This window comes from Rhipicephalus sanguineus, chromosome 6, assembly GCF_013339695.2.
Source record: "Rhipicephalus sanguineus isolate Rsan-2018 chromosome 6, BIME_Rsan_1.4, whole genome shotgun sequence".
In the NCBI taxonomy this organism is placed as follows: Eukaryota; Metazoa; Arthropoda; class Arachnida; order Ixodida; family Ixodidae; genus Rhipicephalus; species Rhipicephalus sanguineus.
In genome coordinates this window covers 111,666,232-111,687,422 of record NC_051181.1, presented here as the reverse complement: position 1 = coordinate 111,687,422, position 21,191 = coordinate 111,666,232, and the positions used below count along the sequence as shown (strand labels likewise).

General features: G+C 49.5%; 1 protein-coding gene across 2 annotated transcripts in view; it reads left to right on the top strand.

Moving 5' to 3' along the window:
- The first annotated feature begins 10,295 nt into the window (after window positions 1-10,295).
- LOC119396174 (uncharacterized) overlaps window positions 10,296-21,191 on the top strand; it is a 42,843-nt gene continuing 31,947 nt past the window's right edge. The window contains exon 1 of one of the 2 annotated variants that reach the window (XM_037663266.2): window positions 10,296-10,456. Coding sequence is in view for 1 of the 2 variants with exons in the window: in XM_037663265.2 (XP_037519193.1) it covers window positions 20,309-20,311 (3 nt within the window). In the remaining variant the exon portion in view is untranslated. Of the gene's footprint in view, window positions 10,457-20,170; window positions 20,312-21,191 lie in introns of those variants that run through there. The other variant, XM_037663265.2, reaches the window with a different exon arrangement.

Sequence of the window (21,191 nt, the reverse complement as noted above, 5' to 3'; positions counted from 1 at the left end):
CGCTCGTTCACCACAGGAACAGCTGCTAGGCCCGGCCCGTAACGCTTGCTCATTCCCGGGACACACCAAGCTCGTCCCGGCTGGTCTGGTCGCACCAGCTCGGTCCCTTTTGCCTCTCGGGCCGAACGACCGGCGCTCTGGCTGCCTGGCCGCGTTCTTTCAGCCCGGCGACTTTCTGCAGCTCTCGAGCTTCGCGAGCGTCTCGCTGGCGCACACCGTCGTCGTCGTCTCTGGTTCGGCGTACTCTCTTGTGGGTTATAGTCTCTTACCACACATATAGTCTCTTACTACACTTACTACACGGGCCGATGTGGTAAATGCTATAGGACTGGCCACAGCAGCGAAAACTGTAACAGTCAATTTCATAAGAACCAGGCGTCGTGTGTCCTGTCGGAGAAAGGAAAGAACCCGACTTCTCAGCAGCTCCAGGATGGATACGTGACGCTGCAAGACGGTGAGACGATACCCATCGTCACTGCGACATCTAGTCGGCCTGTTACGCCCGGCGACGTTGTGAACATGCCTGTCATGAAGGGGTTCCTGGAGAAGAGACAAGTTGACGTGCTCCGGGACACCAGCAGCAACACCGTTGTCGTGCGACAGGCCTTAGTACCGAAAGAGAAATTTACTGGAACATCGAGTCCAGTGTATTTACTTGATCGTACGGTGAGGTACCTTCTAGAAGCCAAGGTATTTTTGCGCCGCCCATTTTTTGTGGGTGAAGTATTCGTAAAGTGCATGGTGGACCCACTGTACGACGTGATTCTAGGGAACATCAAGGGCGCGGTATTGCCAGACGCAATCCCACTTGACGCTGATACTCGTAGGAAGACCGAGAAGAAACCGACCATCGACTGTGACAAGAAGCCAGCGATGGAATCCGGTGACGTTGCTGCCTCTCAGGAGAAGACAGCGGTCGAAGAATTTGAGAATATGGCCCAGGAGAATGTATTGATTGGGGGTCCCGACCCAGAAAAAACAGCTGTTGTAGGAGCAGGCCGAACGAAAGTGGGGAAAGACACGCCTTTACCCGTGATGTCTCTGCCGTCTTTGCGTGTAGAAAGCGAAATACTACAGCAATATCAGGCAGATGATGAAACACTACGAGCCTGTTTCGAGGCAATTGGTAAAAGGATTGTGTTGAACGACCGGGAAACCGTGTCCTTCCTACGTGACGGAATTCTCTTCCGCAAACACAAGTTGTCTTGTGGAAAGGAATTGGAGCAACTAGTGGTGCCTCGTCAACTGCGCGAAACTGTCCTGAAGTTAGCGCATGAAGGCATTCTAGCCGGCCATAAGGGCATCACAAGAACAGTAAGCAGAGTTACTGGGGACTTCTACTGGCCGGGTGTCCAATCTGATACGAAGCGGTTTGTGAAGTCATGTGACGTATGTCAACGCACAGTGCCTCGTCACCTTGTGGGACGCGCTCCCTTGGGCACCATACCTACCGTCGACACACCATTCTCGAGAGTTGGTATTGATATAGTTGGACCATTGTCGCCAACCTCTGACAACCGCAACCGCTATATACTGACCATGGTAGACTTTGCGACGCGATACCCAGATGCGGTTGCGCTACCATCAATCGAATCAAGACAAGTCGCAGAGGGCCTTATGGAAATGTTCTCCCGCGTCTTCATTCCAAGGGAGATCATTAGTGATCGCGGCACATCGTTCATGTCGGCCGTTATGAAGAAGTTTACACGTCTGTTGTCTGTGAAACAACGGCCTACCACGCCGTATCATCCGATGGCTAATGGTCTGGTTGAACGTTTTAACGGCACGCGGAAGCGCATGATAGGGCGCATGTGCCAAGAGCGTCCGAAGAGCTGGGACCGCTATCTCGCACCACTTTTGTTCGCATACCGCGAACTTCCACAGCGTAGCACTGGGTTCTCTCCGTTTGAATTGCTGTATGGTCGATATGTTCGAGGACCTATGGCTGTCTTGAAGGAGCTCTGGACGAACGCTCGCCTCGACAGTCAGACCAAGACCTCGTATACATATATGATGGAGCTTCGGCAACGTCTGGAACAAACATGTGCGCTGGCACACGATGAATTAGAGAAGGCAAAGAAGTTACAGAAAGGCTATTACGACAAGAAAGCGAGGAAGCGCAACCTTTCGCCGGGAGATCGAGTGCTGATATTGTTACCAGCTGACAGCAATAAGCTGCTCCTCTCCTGGAAGGGGCCTTTCTCAGTGGTGGAGAAACGAGGTGAACTCGATTACCTCGTCAACCTCGGCAACAAGTCTACGCTCTTTCATATAAGCATGTTAAAGAAATATGAAGAGCGCAAACCACCAACCCAACAAACTATTGCAGCAGCTACAGCAGCTACACAGCCACGAGATACGGAGACAAACGAGGACTTTTGCGACGACGTACCACATGTTCCATTAGATCAGGTGCAACACTGGACGGACGTTAACATATCTACGGAACTCAACGCTAACAAGCGACAGCAAGTCGCGGACGTTCTTGAAAGCTTCAGAGATATCTTCTCCGACGTACCGGGGAAGACAGAGGTGGTTCAATGTGAATTGAAGCTCACTTCGGAGGCTCCGATACAATTACGACAATATCCATTGCCGTTCGCTGTGAAAGATGCCGTGGAAGATGAAATAAAGGACATGTTGCGGCTGGGTGAGATTGAAAGATCCACCTCGGCCTACAGTTCACCTATAGTTGTCGTTAAAAAGAAAGATGGCACCATGAGGCTGTGCATCGACTTTCGACAACTGAACAAGGTTATACTCCCGGATTGTGAGCCGATTCCGCGCACGGACATGATGTTTGCGAAGCTCACGGGATGTAACTATTTCTCATGTTTTGATTTCACCAAGGGCTACTGGCAAGTCCCTATGGCCACCCAGTCCAGAGAGCTTACAGCTTTTTCATGCGAATCTGGCTTATACCACTTCAAGTATATGCCTTTTGGCATCAAGACTGCGCCAGCGGTATTCAATCGGCTAATGCGCACTATAACCGGAGGGATCCCAAATGTCTTGTATTACTTTGACGACGTGCTCATCGCTACCAAGACTTGGGAAGACCATCTGGAAACGCTGACGAGATTTTTCGAGCGTGTCAGAGCGGCTCACCTGACTATTAAGCCAGCAAAATGCGAAGTCGGCTGTCCTACGACCACTTTTTTGGGTCACGTTGTCGGCCAGGGCTTACTGCAGATGATGAAGGGAATCACTGACAAGATCCAGGCGGCAGCACAACCACAAACCAAGAAAGAACTAAAAGCCTTTCTCGGTCTTGCGGGCTACTATCGCGACTTCGTGCCCAACTATGCCGAGTTGACATTTGGATTGACGGAGCTCACGAAAAAAGGCTTGCCCAATAAGCTAATATGGAATAAAGAAAGCGAACAAGCGTTCCAAGACGTGAAGAAACGTTTATCCACGCAACCTGTGTTGCGATCTCCTGACTTGCGCAAACCTTTTGTGCTGCGGACTGATGCATCGTAACGCTTAGGTGCAGTATTGCTCCAGGAGCATGATGGTCGTCTGCATCCAGTATCGTATGCGAGCCGGAAATTACTACCCCGTGAATCGGCCTACTCTACCATCGAAAGAGAATGCCTTGCTGTGGTCTGGGCAATCCAAAAATATCACGTTTATCTATACGGCCGGCCTTTCGTATTGCAGTGCGATCATCAACCACTGTCCTACATTCAGCCGGCGAAGCATCTAAACAGCAGGGTTCTACGGTGGAGTTTGCTCCTTATGGAGTATGACTTTCACGTTGAATACATTCGTGGTGCGGACAATGTCGGCGCTGACTACATGAGCCGCGCGGATTTCAGTGACCCATGATTTATTGTCGTTGTACACAACTTTTCTTCAGTGTACTCTGATTGTAGTGCTATTATTCTATTGTGTGTGTGCTTAGTAACCCTGCATCTGACTACAATACTGACTAGTGTGTATAACGAACTGGAAGTTGGGGGAAGTGTAGTAAGAGACTATATGTGTGGTAATAGACTACAACCCACAAGAGAGTACGCCGAACCAGAGACGACGACGACGGTGTGCGCGAGCGAGACGCTCGCGAAGCTCGAGAGCTGCAGAACGTCGCCGGGCTGAAAGAACGCGGCCAGGCAGCCAGAGCGCCGGTCGTTCGGCCCGAGAGACAAAAGGGACCGAGCTGGTGCGACCAGACCAGCCGGGACGAGCTTGGTGTGTCCCGGGAACGAGCAAGCGTTACGGGCCGGGCCTAGCAGCTATTCCTGTGGTGAACGAGCGTGCGGGCCAGGAGGCGAGATCGTGGCCTCGGTGCCACGTCCAGGCGGTTCCGGCACAACCTGAGCTGACCCCGTTCCGGAGGCGAGATCGTGGCCTCGGTGCCACGTCCAGGCGGTTCCGGCGCAATCCGAGCTGACCCTTTTCCGGAGCCGAGATCGTGGCCTCGGTGCCACGTCCAGGCTGACTCCGTTCTGGAGCCGAGATCGTGGCCGTGGTGCCACGTCCGAGTTTGCCGTCGTCAGTGTGGGCCTGTGAGTACCGCGACGAGCGGGTCGTCGTCTGCTCGTGCACCTTCGCACGACTTCATCACTCACCTGTCCGCGTCGTGCTGGCATCGTCACTACCTGACTGCGGTACTGTGAGTGACGCTCGACGGGCCTATACGTCAGGACGCGCCGACCCTCTCGCGTGTGGGTTATAAACTCTGAGATTTAAGACTTGAGGGATATTCGTATTGCTGAGTCAGACAAAGCGTGTGTACTTGTGTGTGTGTCAAGTCGATAAATGTGTTCCATGTTCGTGTCTTGGTTTTCCTGCATCTGAGGGCCCAAGAACCACCACAGACACACACACACATCAGGCCGTGGCGGCCATTTTGTTTTTATATATAAGGGTCGTATTTTTATTTGCATACGAATTAAACCATGCTTTGAAATAAAATAAAAAAAAACGAGCATGGGGTCCCAGCTCGAGCAATTGCATTGTTCTATTGAGTGTTCTCTGAACCGGTCGAGCGGCTTTTGCGATTTTTATAGTCTGACACAGCTGAGGGATATCCAACACATGTACACACTAAAACATAATCAGCCTTTTAAGAAAGTTGAATGCGCTTTACTTAGCTTAGCTGTCAAGTAAATCAAATATGTGATGTTCTAAAGCTAAATCTCAAGTGGGGACATTTGCAAGGTGTGTCCCTCCCAGCCTCAACACAAGGGGGGTCACTCCGAAAAAAAAATTTCTGGCTACGCTACTGCAGTGAACACCTTAAAAAGCAAATTACAAATAAAACAAAAGCTGCGTGCACATTACATTTTCCTTTATTTTTCTTTGCTCTCCACTCTCCTTTACGCTGACCGCTCTACGCGGTTTCGCATTCGCCAACCGCTCGCGCCATGTCAGCGCGGCGGCGTATGCTCGCCGGCGTGCCCCACTTCACTGCTGGTAGCGTTTGTTTCTAGGAGTTGGTTGAACTAAATGACTAAGTTGAACCCCATAGAGTTCCAAAGAGCCACAGTTCCAAGGCAACACGAATAACTGTTTCAAACTGCACCTGGGAGCGAAATTTGAGGCTAAATAGTGTTCATATAAGCGCCAGTTTTGAAAACAGGCATTTATAGGCATTTGTGAGCATTTGGGTAGAAACGCCAAAAATAGGCATTTATAGGCACTATAAAAACGCTATAAAAGCCCTTCATAGCCTCTAGTTCATGCTCATATATCAAAGTGGTGCGATAGGAGCGCAAGGAACAAAATAAGCATTTGCCTAAAATCCGGTCTCTGTGAATCATCGCCCCAGCGTTGTAAACAGCCTTACGCGTTATCGACTAAGACGCGTTCATGTTTTTCTCCGCCCGTGTGACGCCATGCTAAATTTAATTAGGAAGTGAATGGTCAGTGCCGTATATATGGGCAATGAAGTCTTGCGTAGTTGATTAACGTCTTGCTATCAGTGTCAGAGGTGCCGTCGGTGGCTACATTTCACATATTGGTTACTTTATGACACTGCTTGACGACGAAAATGTCAGATTGGCTCCGTGGCTGTTTTCAAGATCTATTTTGTCGCATTTACTAGCCGGAGCGCACAATGTGAAAGCAAGCGACACAAAGCAAGATGAGTAAGGATTTATTCTACGGTTTTGATAATTAGAAACTCTGTTATTGTTCAATAATACAAACTTCTCTTCTACTCGGCTACAAATTTAGCGTTGAGAATAAATGGTACGGCTACTTTTAGCCGACCTTTGATTGCGATAGCAATTATATGGACGAAAGCCCTATTAAGGCGAAAGTCTTAGATGCCTCATCAAACGCGAAAACTGACCGGCGTCCTGCGGCGGCGTCCACACGAGTGATGCAAAAAAAATCATCACGTGATGACTTCACCATATCACGTCATCATGACGTCACAGACCGCCGAAATTTATGACCTAATTATGACGTCGACGTCAAGACCCATGATGACGCCATCACATGACATCTTAGCTTGGTCAAGAATGGGCCGAACACGGAGGCAGTGCAAAACCATGTGAGGTGCCTCCGATCCTGGATGGAGTCATTGGAAAACCATGTTAGGTGCAGAAAGCTTTCGAAGGGTGGCGGGGCAGGATGAGTACATCGACTGAGAAGAAAAAGATGATGGCTTTCACATTCCAGTCATTTTAGGTGAGTGCATAAGGGACCATGTGAGTTTTTGCCGTCGGCGTCGCCGTGAGGTTCCGTATAAAGTCCAAGCGCGATAACATCGCCCCGCGCGTCGTATGCTCTGCGTGCGAGTGAAAGCGCCCAAGGGTAGCCGACGATTGAGCCGACGGCGCGTTTCCGTCGCGCGAGAGACCCATGGGGTTGTCCCGGAAGGGAGGAAGAGGGACTGCATTGCTCCGGCAGGAACTGCGTACTTCGCGCAGCCGGGCACGGTCGCGAGCGGCCTATCTTGACAGGGATCGACAGACGGCTCATACATTTGTACATGCTGTGTGCTCAACGCTCAGTTTGCGTTGAAGCGACACACAGAACGAAGGTCGCTTCGCCCGCTGCAGCGGCCGCATTTCTTTTCGCTAGCGTTTTGCTGAGGTAAGCCAGGTTGGAGGGTAGAGGGCTTAGATGCTAGCCCTACCTCGCATAAGATTCCAATTGGTTGTTATCGCATTCATTTCTTCGCTCTTGCAGCGAAACGGTGACTTTTTTTTATCTTTCAAATTTCATACACAGTCTGCCTCCGCGGGCGATCGCGCAGCGTGTGAGGACCTACACTCGCGCGTATATATGCGGTAGGTCGACAGTTTAAATAGACCGATTAATTATCACAACGCACAGGAAATGACGAACACGCGCCCGGTCGTGAAGGATCGCTGTCCATTAATTATATACAGGGACACTGTTTTCCGAGTACGCCACGACCGATGTATACACTCTATCTCTGTGTTTCGGTTTTTATGGTATAGTACCTCGTAAATAGCAGTTCATGCTTTCACTTTTGAAAGGCAACGGGTATAGGGCGGCAGGATATGACAGTACACTCACACTAGCGCTGCCAAGGTTGGCTGCAACATCCTGCCAACTGTAGAGGCCCGAACACGTGAAACGTCGGATCCTGGAACCTGCAGAATTCCGGAAATTTGAAACAAGGAAGCTGCTTGCTCGGACAAGCGTAATACATTCGAAGCCCCCTAGCGGCCACGTTACTGCGCTAATTAATTGATGCCTATCTATAGAACAAGATTTCACGTTTAGCAACAAGCTTCTAGAACTCAAGGAGCGTGTGTTGGGAGGCTAGTTGGTAAGACATTATTATGTGAACCTAAACTGCGCTTGGGACGAGACACCAGAGTAGAAGTAGACAGGACGACGTCCTGTCTACTTCTACCCAAGCGCAATCAAGTTCACATAATAAATAACAAAACTTCTAGAATCCGTGCGAGAGTATGCATATTGCCACGTGCGTTTCTTTATTACTTTTGCTTTATTCGGTTTTCGCGCACAAAGACTGTCAGCAACGCTCAGCGCGAACCGCGCCTCATTGTTCGAGAACCTTCGCGATCATTGCAGATCGTTTTGTTAAGATTGCGCGCAAGACGCGCACACTCGAGCTTATCAGAGCGAATTTGCACGACAGCCAGCGATAACGCTGGAATATTCGACGGCACACGTTTAAATGCCGACGCGCTTCAGCGCTGGTCAGTTGATCGACGGTCGACGCTCTGTTCGCCGCTATCAGTTTATTGCTGTAGCTGGAGTTTCATTTTCCCGGCCACAAGTTCGGCCTAATAAAGTGTTTCATCTCGGACGTGCTGACTGCTGCCTTCGTCGACGTCACGACCACGTGACAATATATCTATAGGTCAGTTACCGCACTGTTTTCTCTTTCTACTCTGGTGTCTCGTCAGAAGCGCAGTTTAAGTTCACATAATAAAGGTTGTAGAATCCTTGAGAGAGTATGTATATATCTATAGGGCAATTACCGCACTGTTTTCTCTGCGCCTCTTTACCTTTGTGTTATATTTAGCGCTGTATTCAAGATGCGATACCAACTCGCCCTGCGAAGCACCCTTCTGAAGTCATTTACTATAAGGGGAGTCTACTTGTGAAAAAGAAATGTCCTAATTTGGGTACACTGAAGGCTTTTACGACTACCTATTAAGTACTCCACCACCACGTTTGTTTGTGCGGCCACGACGGACAATATTGAAATATGGGAAACGGTGTAGTATCTCAGAATCGGTTATGGAAGGATTGCGCCATGCTTCAGTAATTACAAACAAATATGATTTCGCTGTGTTAATTAGGTTTTGAAGAGCGTCTATTTTAGGAAGAATGCTTCTTATGTTATATATAGGACAGAAAAATATTATTTTTGATATAATACGACTGGGGCCTAAGCGTTTAAAGGACGAGAAACAATAACATTTCCAAAATTCTAATGTAGCTGTACGTATAGGTATGTGAGTATTGCTACGAATGATGAGTTGTGCCCTTCCAAATTCAGAAAATCGCTTTCTTTCTTTGGTACTTGGAACCCTTCAGCTTATGTGCGCATGACAGAATTCTTTCTCTAATCTTTTAATGTGCAAATTTAACTATGATTGGGCCGTTTTTGTTAGTCTTGTATTTCCCTAACCGATGGGCTCTTTCGATATCCATTAGCTCAACTGTAGCGTTTAATTACCTACAGCAAAACTGCAGCACTGAAGCTTCAGATTCGGCCCATGTTTCACGCTCGTGATCTAAGAAAACGAAATAAAATACTAGTCTTGAACGGCGGGCGCGGTCTTGCCTCGATTGTCGCTATATCTTTCGCGTGTGGTCAGAAAGCGCGTCGTCGATTTCTTTTTTTACAATCACTACTGATTGCTGTTTTAACGTATAGTGGTAATAAACGTGTATTCATTGCATTCCCAAGCACTACCACACTCTTTCTAGGGTTATCGACGCCCGGCTTTTATTCAAAGCAACAACCCAAAAATATTGTCACGCGGTCGTGACGCTCACGAAGGCAGCAGTCGGCGTGTCCAAAATGAAACTCTTTATTTGGCCGAACTTGTGGCCGTGAAACGGAAAGTCAACCTGCAGTAATACACACTGTACACTGATAGCGGCGAACAGAGCATCGGCCGTCGATAATCTGCTCAGCGGTAAGGCGTACGCGTACGTGTCGGCATTTATACATGCAGCATCTAACATTCGAGCCTTATCGCTGGTGGCCGCGTATAGTTCCAGAATTAACTCAACTGTTCGCGTTTGCGCGCTCAAGCCTATAAGAAGATTCTGAAATAATCCGGAAGGTTCCCAGACATTCGTGCGCGGTTTGCGCAAGACAGTGGTGTTACGTGTCACGGACGAGTTACGTAAAAATAGCAAAAGAAGCGCGCATGGCAATATTTAAAATTCGTGTCAGTACTCCTTGAAGTGCCGGCAGCATGTAACTGGATGCTTGCGACTAGCTAAAACGGCTGTTAGGACCTATAGGTTTAATTCTGTGTCACCTGATAATGCTATCGTACGGTCACATGCGCACAAGCAAATGCATCTTTGAAACAGCACCGTGGGCTTGACAACACCAGAAGGAGCGCGTAACGGTAGCAACTTGGATACAGTGAATATTGATTATTTACGAAAAGGCGTTGCAGGTAAGTGGCCGCGACCATAGCTGCGGTGTTGCCAAGCCCAATGAAGCTCCGTGCCGGGCATGAACGCACACATGTATTCCGGTGGCAAGGAAAACGTAATCCGGAGGTCAGCAATCGCTGGGGTCACGTGAGGTGGTATAGCGATAGCCGATGCACTGACTCGTGCACTTAGGCTGCGAAGTTGAGGGCCCCTGTGCTCGTAGGTGCTTTGGTTGAATGACCGGGCCCGAGCTATGGTCAGCGTGCGTCCGTGACGGGAGCATAGGCACCTCCTGGAAGTGAACAGCGCACACGTCATCGCGCCGAAGGCCGCGGTGCCATATCAGTGCCTGCAAGACGAAAAGGCGTCGCAGGTAAGTGACCGTGTCCATAGCTGCGGTGTTACCGTGTATCTAATATGTGGGACCGAAACTTGTAAGATAACAGATAAACTCGAGAGAAAGTTAGGACGACGCAGCGTGCCATGGAACGGGAAATGAATGCGCGACATCAAGAGACCGCAAATCAAGAGAATGGGCCAGATAACAAACGGGGGTAGCCGATGGACCTAAGCGGGCCACGCAATGCTTAAGAGTTGGTAATCAGTTTGAGTGATGGACTAGATACCAAGGGATGGGCAACGCAGCTGAGCCCGGCAGAGAGTTAGATGAGGTGAATAGTAATATCTGGGGTTTAACGTCCCAAAACCACGATATGATTATGAGAGACGCCGTAGTGGAAGGCTCCGGAAATTTCGACCACCTGGGGTTCTTTAACGTGCACCTAAATCTAAGTACACGGGCCTCAAACATTTTCGCCTCCATCGAAAATGCAGCTGCCGCGGCCGGGATTCGATCCCGCGACCTTCGGGTCAGCAGTCGAGTGCCATAACCACTAGACCACCGTGGCGGGGCTTAGATGAGGTGACGACACTAAGAAGTTAGCAAGCGTAATATGGAATCAACTCGTACAAAACGGTGTAAACTGGATATCATTGGGAGGTTCCTTCGTGCAGTGGGCAAAGAATAGGTCGAGGATAAGTTAACGACAAATGTGTTTTATTTCGGGTCATGTGTGCTCATCGTCGAATCCGTTACAGTAAAATGACTTTGCTAAGGCAAACATTAGCGCTGAATGGGTAATTCAGACTTCGAACACAGTATTTAAAACTGATTAGTCCTTGCTGTTAGATTCACATTCTATTCTATAATTGATACTCGACACACTCGAATATTAGCATAGACACACATGTGCCCCGAGAGGTCTTCAAGAAGCGCGTTTTCACAATCGTGAAATCAGTCAATCAACGGTCCCTTCATCTGCGTAGTTTGCCGAGAGGACAGCGAGCCTTCGGAACGAAATTGCAAATTCCCTGCTGCGCTATAATAGTTGGCTCGCATTTTCACAGCAGCTACTGATCGGCAGCGTCTTTTGGCTATGTTCAAAAAATGTTTCAGGCCCTCGTAGGCCAACTCCAGCGATTTTTTGACCATGTCAAAGTAATGGTGCTTTTATGTTCCCGAGACGCTCCTATCACAGGCCGATGGCAGAAATACTCGGCAAATTGAACAATAATTTTAAATAAGCAAAAAAGCGCAACACCGAAACCGAAACACAACCGAGCAGTACTGTCTTCGCGTGACGTAAAAGTTGGCAAAAACCGGAAATCGTGCAAGGCATACCGGTCCCGCCACCGCGTAGTAGGAAAGCTGCGAAAGCGGCGAAGAACAGACGCTCAGGGGAAAGGTGACCCCGTCGCAACAGCTGTACCATGTCTGTGGCTGACCGTGCTACGTGCACAAGCTCCTCGGAGCTGCTGGAAAATGACAGCTGAGATTCGGACGCATTTGGAGGCCAACTAAAATCGCCATTCCTTTTCGATGAAGTAGGACACACCTGTTTAGTTATTTGCTTGCCTGGTTGCGCACTCCACCGCCAGATGGCGCCACCTGTCCAGGCGGCTCAAGTTTTGTGGGGTCTCGATCGGGTAAAAAGCTATCGCTGAGAATTTTGTGGACTAACTAAAGCTTCTTAATATTCCTATGGAAAGAGTGCATAAATTTGGCAATAGCGGCGTTCAACATCGTGTTGGTAGGGCCGAAGGAATTTAATATAAGCCAAGTACGAGCCACATTTCGCACGACGCGCAGCTCACCGTATACCGATAGGCCCGGTCACGGTGCACCCTGCGTACGTTAAGGAAAGTGTTTCCGTACGGTAATGTTCACGCATGTGCACTGTTCAGCCGGTACCGTATTACCGCGGTGTAATTGTTAGGTGAGACAATGCAACACCACTTGTCGCCCATCGCACGCACACCCACAAGGAAGTGAAATTCGCACGCCCAGCCCACAAAACGCTGGACAAACGCACACAATTGTTGCCTTGTGGATAGCAGACGCTGTAGTGGCATCTCGGTTCCGTCGCTCCCGGTTTGCCAAAAATGATGTCACGCTCACAATGTTGCCAATAATTCTGGGAAGCAAGGTGGAGAGAGTCGGGGCAATCAATAAAAATAAAATTCATTTGTAATAGATCTGCGTATCTCTCCAGCCTGTAATTTGGCATAAATGACGGGAACGTGAAAAGGAACATACTCAGCTAATTTTATTGAAATCCATTGACCTCGAAAAATCGCCGGAGTTGGCGTTTGCGCACCTGCTGGAGACCTGCGAGCCGTATATAAAAATTACCGACCTGCTGTAACTGCACTCTAACCTCGAGGCTTTCAAGCGTTGCGAGACTGGCCTTTTCGGTATTTTACGACCATAATACACCCGTATATATACAGCTTAACCTTGATGCTTTAATTTAACCGCGGGATCATGATATATTACTCTATTTGGTCCGTGGGCACGGCAGCAGCATGAACGACCTATCGTGAGCCATATAAAAAAAGAATGCTTTCGGAAGTATATCACATGCTTTCGCAATAAATGTAAGAATGTTTCGCAAGGATGTAACTACAGCGTATTTTTCATGCTCTGTTGGAACAATATGAGCAGATTCCACGTACCGTGGGAATCGATGTTATGCGAAGCATGCGACGGGAAGGTGATCTGTGGCGTAATTTCTTACACTGAGTGACACGTTTCGAAATGACGCTAAATATACGTGCAAATGGTCTTCGCACACACATATTTTAAGAGTCGCGCATGCGTTATATAACCAGTTGTTTACAGTTGCGTAACGATGCCAGCAGCAACATGGGTATTAACAACACCAGACGTGGTAAGCTGATATGTAGTGCTTATACTTGTCCGCTATGATGGAGAACGCCGCACGTTTCACGAACCCCTGTGCATGTGTGGAAGCGGTCCTTGAGAGTTCTCGGGTAGATGGCGGCAAGCGGAATGTCTTTGTTATTGTAATTGATGTGCGCAACGCAGACCTCGCCGATATTCTGCTTGTCTGTGTTTGTTGTGTGTCTGGCGGCCGGCGAAGTAGGATGCGGCCATACGTTGAAGTTGCGCATCGCCTTGCTCTAATATGCGCCCACGCCTCCGCACCTGCAATGCGTAAGAGTGGACGATACAGCGGGCTCATCGCTCCAAGTTTTAGAAAGTGCTAACTCGCCAGTTTCTGTGAGCAGAGCCTCCTTTTCGAGGCCGTGCGCGTGCACAGACTGCACTTTGAGAGCGGTGAGCGTGAGGTGATTGTTGTGGTTGTGGCATCGAATGAAGGTGCTAACTCGGTTCAAGACAATGTCTATTCTCCATCTCACCACTACCGTTCATCACTACCAAAGCTACGGGTTGCAAGCAATTGAACCACATGCTTGCGCCGCAAAACATAATTCCAGATATAAGCCTTACAATTGGCAGGGTTGAGACATTTGCGCTTGTTTCGGAGGTGCTCCTTCACATCAATAAGTGATATGCTTATTCTTTATCGCATTTACGTCCTGTGGTTACTAATCAACATGGCAGCGCCCATGCAGACGCGACCGCCCCCTTCGATCCGCACTTCGCTTGCTACCGCCCACAGCGCTAAAAGCAACAAATAAATAGTGAAATGAGACATCGCTTTGTGCGATCTCACGGGGAGGACAAAGCATCAGGTACGTTTTGTCGTTATTGGCGAGATCAGCTGTTTGTTTAGCCACGCCTGCTAAGCCCCCCCCCCTCCCGAAATTTTTGTGATACATTGTGTTTTACCGAAAATAAATAATGAAAATAGGCGTTTTTCTCAAATAGTCAAGGCTTTCAGCAAGTGCCCCCCCCCCCTAAAAAAATTCCTGGCTACGGGCCTGCCTGTGTCCCTGCTCGCTCTTATAGCCAGTTATGTTATCGCATGCGGGATGACCTAGCACGTTGTCCGCAGCGCCGAGGCAACGTGCCATCGCGCTCAATATGACTTGCAACACGGGAGCGCGTCGCCTTACAAGTTTAAAGATTGCGCATGACTTCAACTTGCTTCATTTCAGTAACTTAATATTCTCTTCTTATTCGGGAGCATCTTTCAGTGAGAAAACGGTGTTTAGTTGCGGAATTAAGCGCTAGTGGGAGGAAGGCGCAATCCTTAAACTCGTGAGGCCACACGCTCCCGTGTAGCAAGTCACATGGAGCGCGGCTGCACATTATAGCGGTCGACGTCCGCATTGCTGTAGTTTAGCCGTATGCCGTCAGGGCACTTAGCGACGGCTTCTTCGCGTGTCACAAAGCGACTCTCAATCAATCTGACGTCATCCTCGGTCAGCATGAGGCCATTGTCCAGCCCCATATGAAATGAAGAGAACAATGCGTCATTCTGGTGGACCACGTGGACCAGTCGAGCGTCTTCCACGGGTGTTCTGTCTTCAGCTCCCTCACGTGCCTTGAGTTTCAATGTGTATGTTCGCGGTTACTGTGTTGAGACTCTGAATCACTTGTGGCGCATACCCGAATAACATGAACTGTGGTATGCGGGTATGTGCCGCACGTGTCTGAGGGAAAGGGTTTCCTGAAGTACGCGACAGGCGTTTTGCGTTATTCATGTCATGACCAGTGAATCGTGTTCGTCATACACTGATCCCCTGCTATGCTAATTTCGGTATATTAGAAGTTATGGAAACGACGAGGAGAGCGCCCACAGTCTGCAACCACAATTGACGTTGCCCCGATATGACGCCTGTATCCTCACATCCTTATATTCAGCGACGGTAGCGTACTCCGCCTTGAAGGCCTCGTAACCAGGGGCGTAGCCAGAAATTTTTTTGCGGGGGAGGGGGGAGGGCTTCAACAATCCTTTATATGTACATTAGTGCGTGCGTTCGTATGTGTGCGTGTATATACACACATGCAAAACTGAAAAATTTCGGTGGGGTTCGAACCCCCCCTCTCCTGGCTACGCCCCTGCTCGTCATTTATGTGGCTCTCTATCTCATCGTTTGTCTGCTTCAGCTCGGCGTTGTTTTTTAGCCTCTCATAAATCGATTCGATTTGTCGCACTGTCGCGTCATCATTCTCAAGTAGCGCACGTGCCTCTTGAATGGGCTCGGTGTTGTGGGCCTTTCACGTGGTCCTCTTCATCTTGAGCTTGTTCATGGCGGTCAGCTGATCTGTAGGCCTCCGTAGTTCGCGGCTGTTGTTCCAGTCGGTAGCCACCAGCGATATCCCTTGACGGCAGCTCCCGGCTGTCGCCTCCCGGGTTTCGGCACCAAATATAAAATATATGACAAACAGGGCAGCCGACACGAACTTGTGAACTCACACAGACGTTTATTAGCGTTGTTGTAATCGGGCATGCATTCCCCGAAGGCGGGGAGAAGGGAGACGTTCCTGACACCTGCGATTGCCAGGTTTTACCTGCGGTGCCACGTGGCCGACCACCAGGGAATGCAGCGCGTGGAGGGGGAACGAGCAGGGTCAAAAAGGTCCACGCGGCCAGCCCACCTGGGGGCTACCATGGACTGCAGCTGACTGTACGGATTAACCGACCACCGGGGGAATGCAGCGCGTCGTTGGGGAACAGCAGGACCAAAAAGGTCCACGAGGCCGCCGTGTGGTCAGCAGGACGTCCCCCCGAGCTACCCCGTCGCCGATTGGGCCATGCCGTACGCGCTCCTTGCCCTCCTGCAATCGGCCGCAACCAATGGAAGAGGAGGCCAGCCTTGATAAAGCGGGGAAGACGGCTCGAAGCAGCCACTCCTCATTTGGAAGATGTCTCTGTAAACATCTACTTGTACATTTTTGTAAATACAGTTGTTGTTCTTGTTAACCCAGGCGTCCTGAATGTCGGTCCCAGACTCTACGGTCTCCCAATACTTCGTGGTGGCATAAAAGTACCTACACCCGGTCCCCCAGTCGCATCAGCGTCCGCATGAGCCCAGAACTGAATGATGGCTGCTTGGTTTCTTGGTCGAACGCGTTTACGCGCTTGCTCGCATGCAGTTTTTCTTCTTCTTGCCGGCTGAACGCGGGAAATTCAACGCATTCGAAGCAGTTTGAAGCACTAGCTTGGCTCCGCGGTAGAAAATACAAGACTGTCGCGCAGAATGACTGGGTTCGAATTCCAGCTCGAAACGTTAGTTTTTTTTTTAGGGGCGAAGCTCCTTAAAGCGGCACCCGTTCGTCCCCGTCGTAGTGCGTAACCAGTCTTAACGCTAGTACCAGATCTTGACCTTCAAGGTGGTGCCGGTGGGAGATTTCTCCTGTGCTTGTTGAACAATAAAAAATTCGCAGCGTGCGCGTTAACTAAAAGCCGAATTCTTCTGTCTCTCATTCCCCATTAGCAGCCATTGGCATGTTCCAGTAGGAAACGTTAGTAGAAGTAGAAGTGTAAGTGTTAGCGCAAAAGCCGACTTCTTCTGTCTCTCATTCCCACTAGCAGCCATTGTTTACCTCCAAGGTAGTGCCTGGTGAGATTTCTCCTGTGCGTGATTAAACAATAAAAATTTTGTTCAAAACGCCGTTGATTGATGAAATAAACCAACGAAAGACGCCAGATGTTTTCTAAAAGCAAAACGAAAAGACGCCAGATGTTTCTAAAGCAAAACGAAAAGACTCCAGCTGCTTAACGAAAGACGCCAGATGTTTCTCCAGTACAAGGTACCGTAATAAAGCCAGCCAAAGGCAGGAGACATGCAGACAACGTAGGTAGAATGTTAGCCGCTCTTCGCCAGTTGTTACCTAAGTTTAGCGTTCGTGCGCGTTACCTATACCTAGCCTCGCTGCGAAACATGTGTGCTCTGCAATGACCTTGCACATGTTGTTATTCGGGCCAAGCAGCACGAGGTCCCTGTGCGTATTTCGGCCTTGGTTGCACATATTCATCTCGCAACGCGCATAAAGCTCAGCGGTTGGTCGAAGCCCTGACAGTGCAACTCCCTAAAAGCGCGTTTAGACTAGAGCGAAACGACACCGACGCAGACACGAGACAGTCGGCCGACGAGTCGCCCACCGACGATGTCGCAGGACCGTCTGGTCACACTAGGCCGACGACGACGCCGACGCCTCTAAAGACAGCATGCCGTAGTAGTGTAACATTATGGCAGTCCAAAAACACCAGCAAAACGCGTCACCAGACTGGTCGTCGGGAGGTCTGTGGCCGAGCGAAAATTTGTCCTGTTGTTGCTTCGAACGTCGAAGGAGAAGATTTTGGAGGAAATAACGGAGGCCCCCCTCGATATCCTCGGGCATTTGACAATGGGCATCTTGCGCACCCCTCCAACGTCTTTGCTTCGCTTCCCTTTGTCTGTCTGCACCCCCGTCCCCCGACGCCGGAAGGCGTGGCGGGGGCTGCGCCGCTACCCCGAGAGGGACAATGGTAGAGGAGGGAGGACGGCTTAAATGGAGCAGGTGGTCCCCTGTGTTCAATTCCTGCGCGCAAGTTTAGTTGGTGTCGCTGCGCGCGCCTTCTGTGTGACAAGAGAATCGGCCGACGAGAGGCTGGGCGCACGACAAGACGCGGACAGCGTCTTCTAAGGACAATCGGCTGACTGTTGGCGTCGTTGCAGTGTAAATAAGACGACGACACGACCAAAGACACTCCCGGCGACAGTCGGCAGACCGAAATCGGTGTCGTGTCGCTCTAGTGTAAACGCGCCTTAAGAGAGAGACAGAAAAAACATGGCTGATCCCTCTGTCATAGGAATTGGTATAACACGAAAGTAAAACGTGTCTTTACAGAGGTAGTTGAGCGTTTGTTGTGCATTGTTTCGCCCCGAGGGCGAAGGAATGAATGCTATATCTAGCAACAAGCTGTAATGTCACGCGAACAACGGCAAGCAGCTCGAAACTTGAAACGCGCTGCTCAAGCAGAAAGGACGCATGGAACGAACATACACAGGATGAGCGCGAACTAACTGTCACAGCTCGACAGTTAAAGCGCGCTGGTCAAATACAAAGGAGGACGCACGAAACGAACGCTCAAGTATACACAGGATGAGCGCGAACTGTCACTGTTGTAACTTATTTGTTTGTGAGCAGCGCGCTCCTTTCGCAAAAGCGACCGCTGCAGTGAGCGAAGTGACCTTCGTACTCTCTGTAACTTCAACGCAAACTTGCGGTGAGAGCGCAAGACGTACAAGATAAGCGCGCGCGCTCGAGAGACCACGCATTGTAGAGGCGCACGCCCATCCCAACGCGTGCGGCGACGACCTTTAAAGCGCGCCCTTCGAGCCCTTCGCGCCATCTCGCTAGTGATAACGAAAATACGCTGATGTACCACCAATCTCTGAGTACCGCCACCGGCAAATGGTGTATATAAATAGCACGCGGTTAGTACGACGAAGAACGTGCCGTCTGTGGCGGAGTCGTCATGCGCTGCGCGCTGGGGATCGAGGGGTCATAAGTTCGACTCCCGATGACGCAACTTTTTTCTTTGCCATATGTTACTCTTTATATTTTGCAACGTCAAATCCGTGACGCAAATGCGTCAGTGGAGCCGTGGTGGACCCCGGCATAAAACACTTTCGTGTTAAAAAAACAGAATTATGGTAGTCCAATATAAGTTTTGAATTTAGTGTCACAAAAGCAAGCAAACAAACAAACAAAAACGTCACACGACCCCTTATGCATTTGCCTAAGACGACTCGAAGGCGAAAGCCATCTTGTTCTTTTTCTACTGAGCCTGGACCTTTCCGGCAATGGTTACAGGGTGTTTGCTTTCAGAGGTTTCACGCCGTATGCGCCAACGTCCATCTGGCCGACGGAGCATAAAACGTGATTCATCGGAAAACGACACCTGTCGCCACTCAGTGGGCGTTCAGTTGCACTATACTGGCGTGCAAATTCCAGCCTTCTTCCCTGATGAACAGCAGTCAGCATCGGGGCATGAACCAGGCGTCTGCTGCGGAGGCCCAGACCCAGCAACGTTAGCTGAACAGTAGTTTGGGAGACACTGTTGGTAGCCCCTTGGTTCATCTGGGCGGTCAGCTGCTCAACGGTAGCACGTGTATTCGCCCTAACGCATCTCCGCAGCCGTTCGTTGACCTCTGTCATCTATGGCCCGTGGTGCACCACTTTTGCCACGTCGCTGATTTTAGACAGTCCCATTTTGGCATGCACAGTACACTTTTACCACGGCGGCACGCGAACAGTTCACAGACTTAGCCAGCCGTTTTGGAAATGCTTCCACCCTTGGCCCGAAAGACGATGATCATGCCCTTTTGGACGTCGGATAAAGCGCTCTGTTTCTACATTACGCCAACGACTGCGATGTTCTCCGAAGCGCTCACACACCCTTTATACACGCTCAACTTCACTGTGCTGCCTTCTGTGATTGGTTATTTAACTTTGACGTCAAAAGTACGTGGTGGTCACATTGATGTGACTGGACTGTGTGATTAGAAAATGTGTTTCGTTTCGCTTAGCCCTGTCGACTGCAGTAATTGGCAAGCTCCGACAAGGGGATCTAAAATTGCTCTGCACGGAGCGGGAGAGAAGTGAATGCTCGAAGGCCGAGAAAATTTGCACCCTTGTCAAGCAAACTCTGACACGTGTTGCATAGTTTTACCAGGAAATGCGTGTACTGCTCTCGCCGTCGCGTTTTCGCGTCTGGCGCACGCTCACTGGAAAGGAAACGCCACCGGGCGAGCAGGTGCATCATTGACGATCGAGCAAAACAAAAAGAATAAGTGCATAAAAGCTGTAGCGGAGAACCCATTGGCGGGATACAGCAAGCTCGGCTCACAAGTATACGCGAGGTACGGGCATACAGCGAGATAAGGTGGAGTGAATCCTGGCATCTGCTGCTGCTGCGCCGAGAACTTCAAAGCACTTCGCGTCTCCGCTCAACGCTACGTAATGGTAAGGCGACGCACAAAGTGCACGACCAGAACTATGTATTACAATGCACAAAGTAAGCTACAAATATAAAGGAGGAGAGAAGAACTTGTACAATGCGTACAGTGCAACATCGTGATAAAGAAGATAAGTGTTCTAGAGAATCCTGTAGGCAGTTGTGTGTTGGCAGATGCAGATGCGAAAACGGCCTACACTCTTTGGTTATCTATGGCGAAGTTCGAAAAAAAAAATACACGTTTGCAGTTCAGGGCGGGTGATGATACTATGAAGTTTGAAAATAAATAATGACAGTGCCAATAATCCCGCGTTGCTATAACAAGACCGAGAGTCATTTTCAGCAAAGCAATGATTATTTAAAATTTTTAAGATTCTACCGTAGTCTTTCCTCTTCACTTATAAAAACCGAATAGCGCGGATTTAACATAGGACATAGGAATAACACTGGCAAACAGAACAAGCGCTTCTGGAGACGCGCTTTCCAGTATTTATAAGTGTATGTATCTAGCTATCCTCCCCCCTCCCTTCCCCATGAAATATAAAGAAACGATGGGAGAAGAAAGTGAGATTACTGTTGTAACATTACTGGGGTTGTCTGGGCGCGCGTTAGCATTGTGCCGTGCCACTTTCCTCTGTCGTCATTAATACCCTAAATGATTGGAAGGTTTCGGGTTCGAGTCCCTACATATTTCAGAGGTCGAGTGTTCGTACCCTACGCCCTTAAAAAGTAGGGGGGTTAGGTCAACGGTTCGATACGTTATCGATATACACTTTGAAGATTCAGAGTTCGAGTTCCTGTATACTCGGGAGGTGAGGAGTTTGACACCGTACAAGCTCAGAAGCTTGAGTGTTCGAGCCTCGACGCACTTGGTCAGTCGTGGGTTCG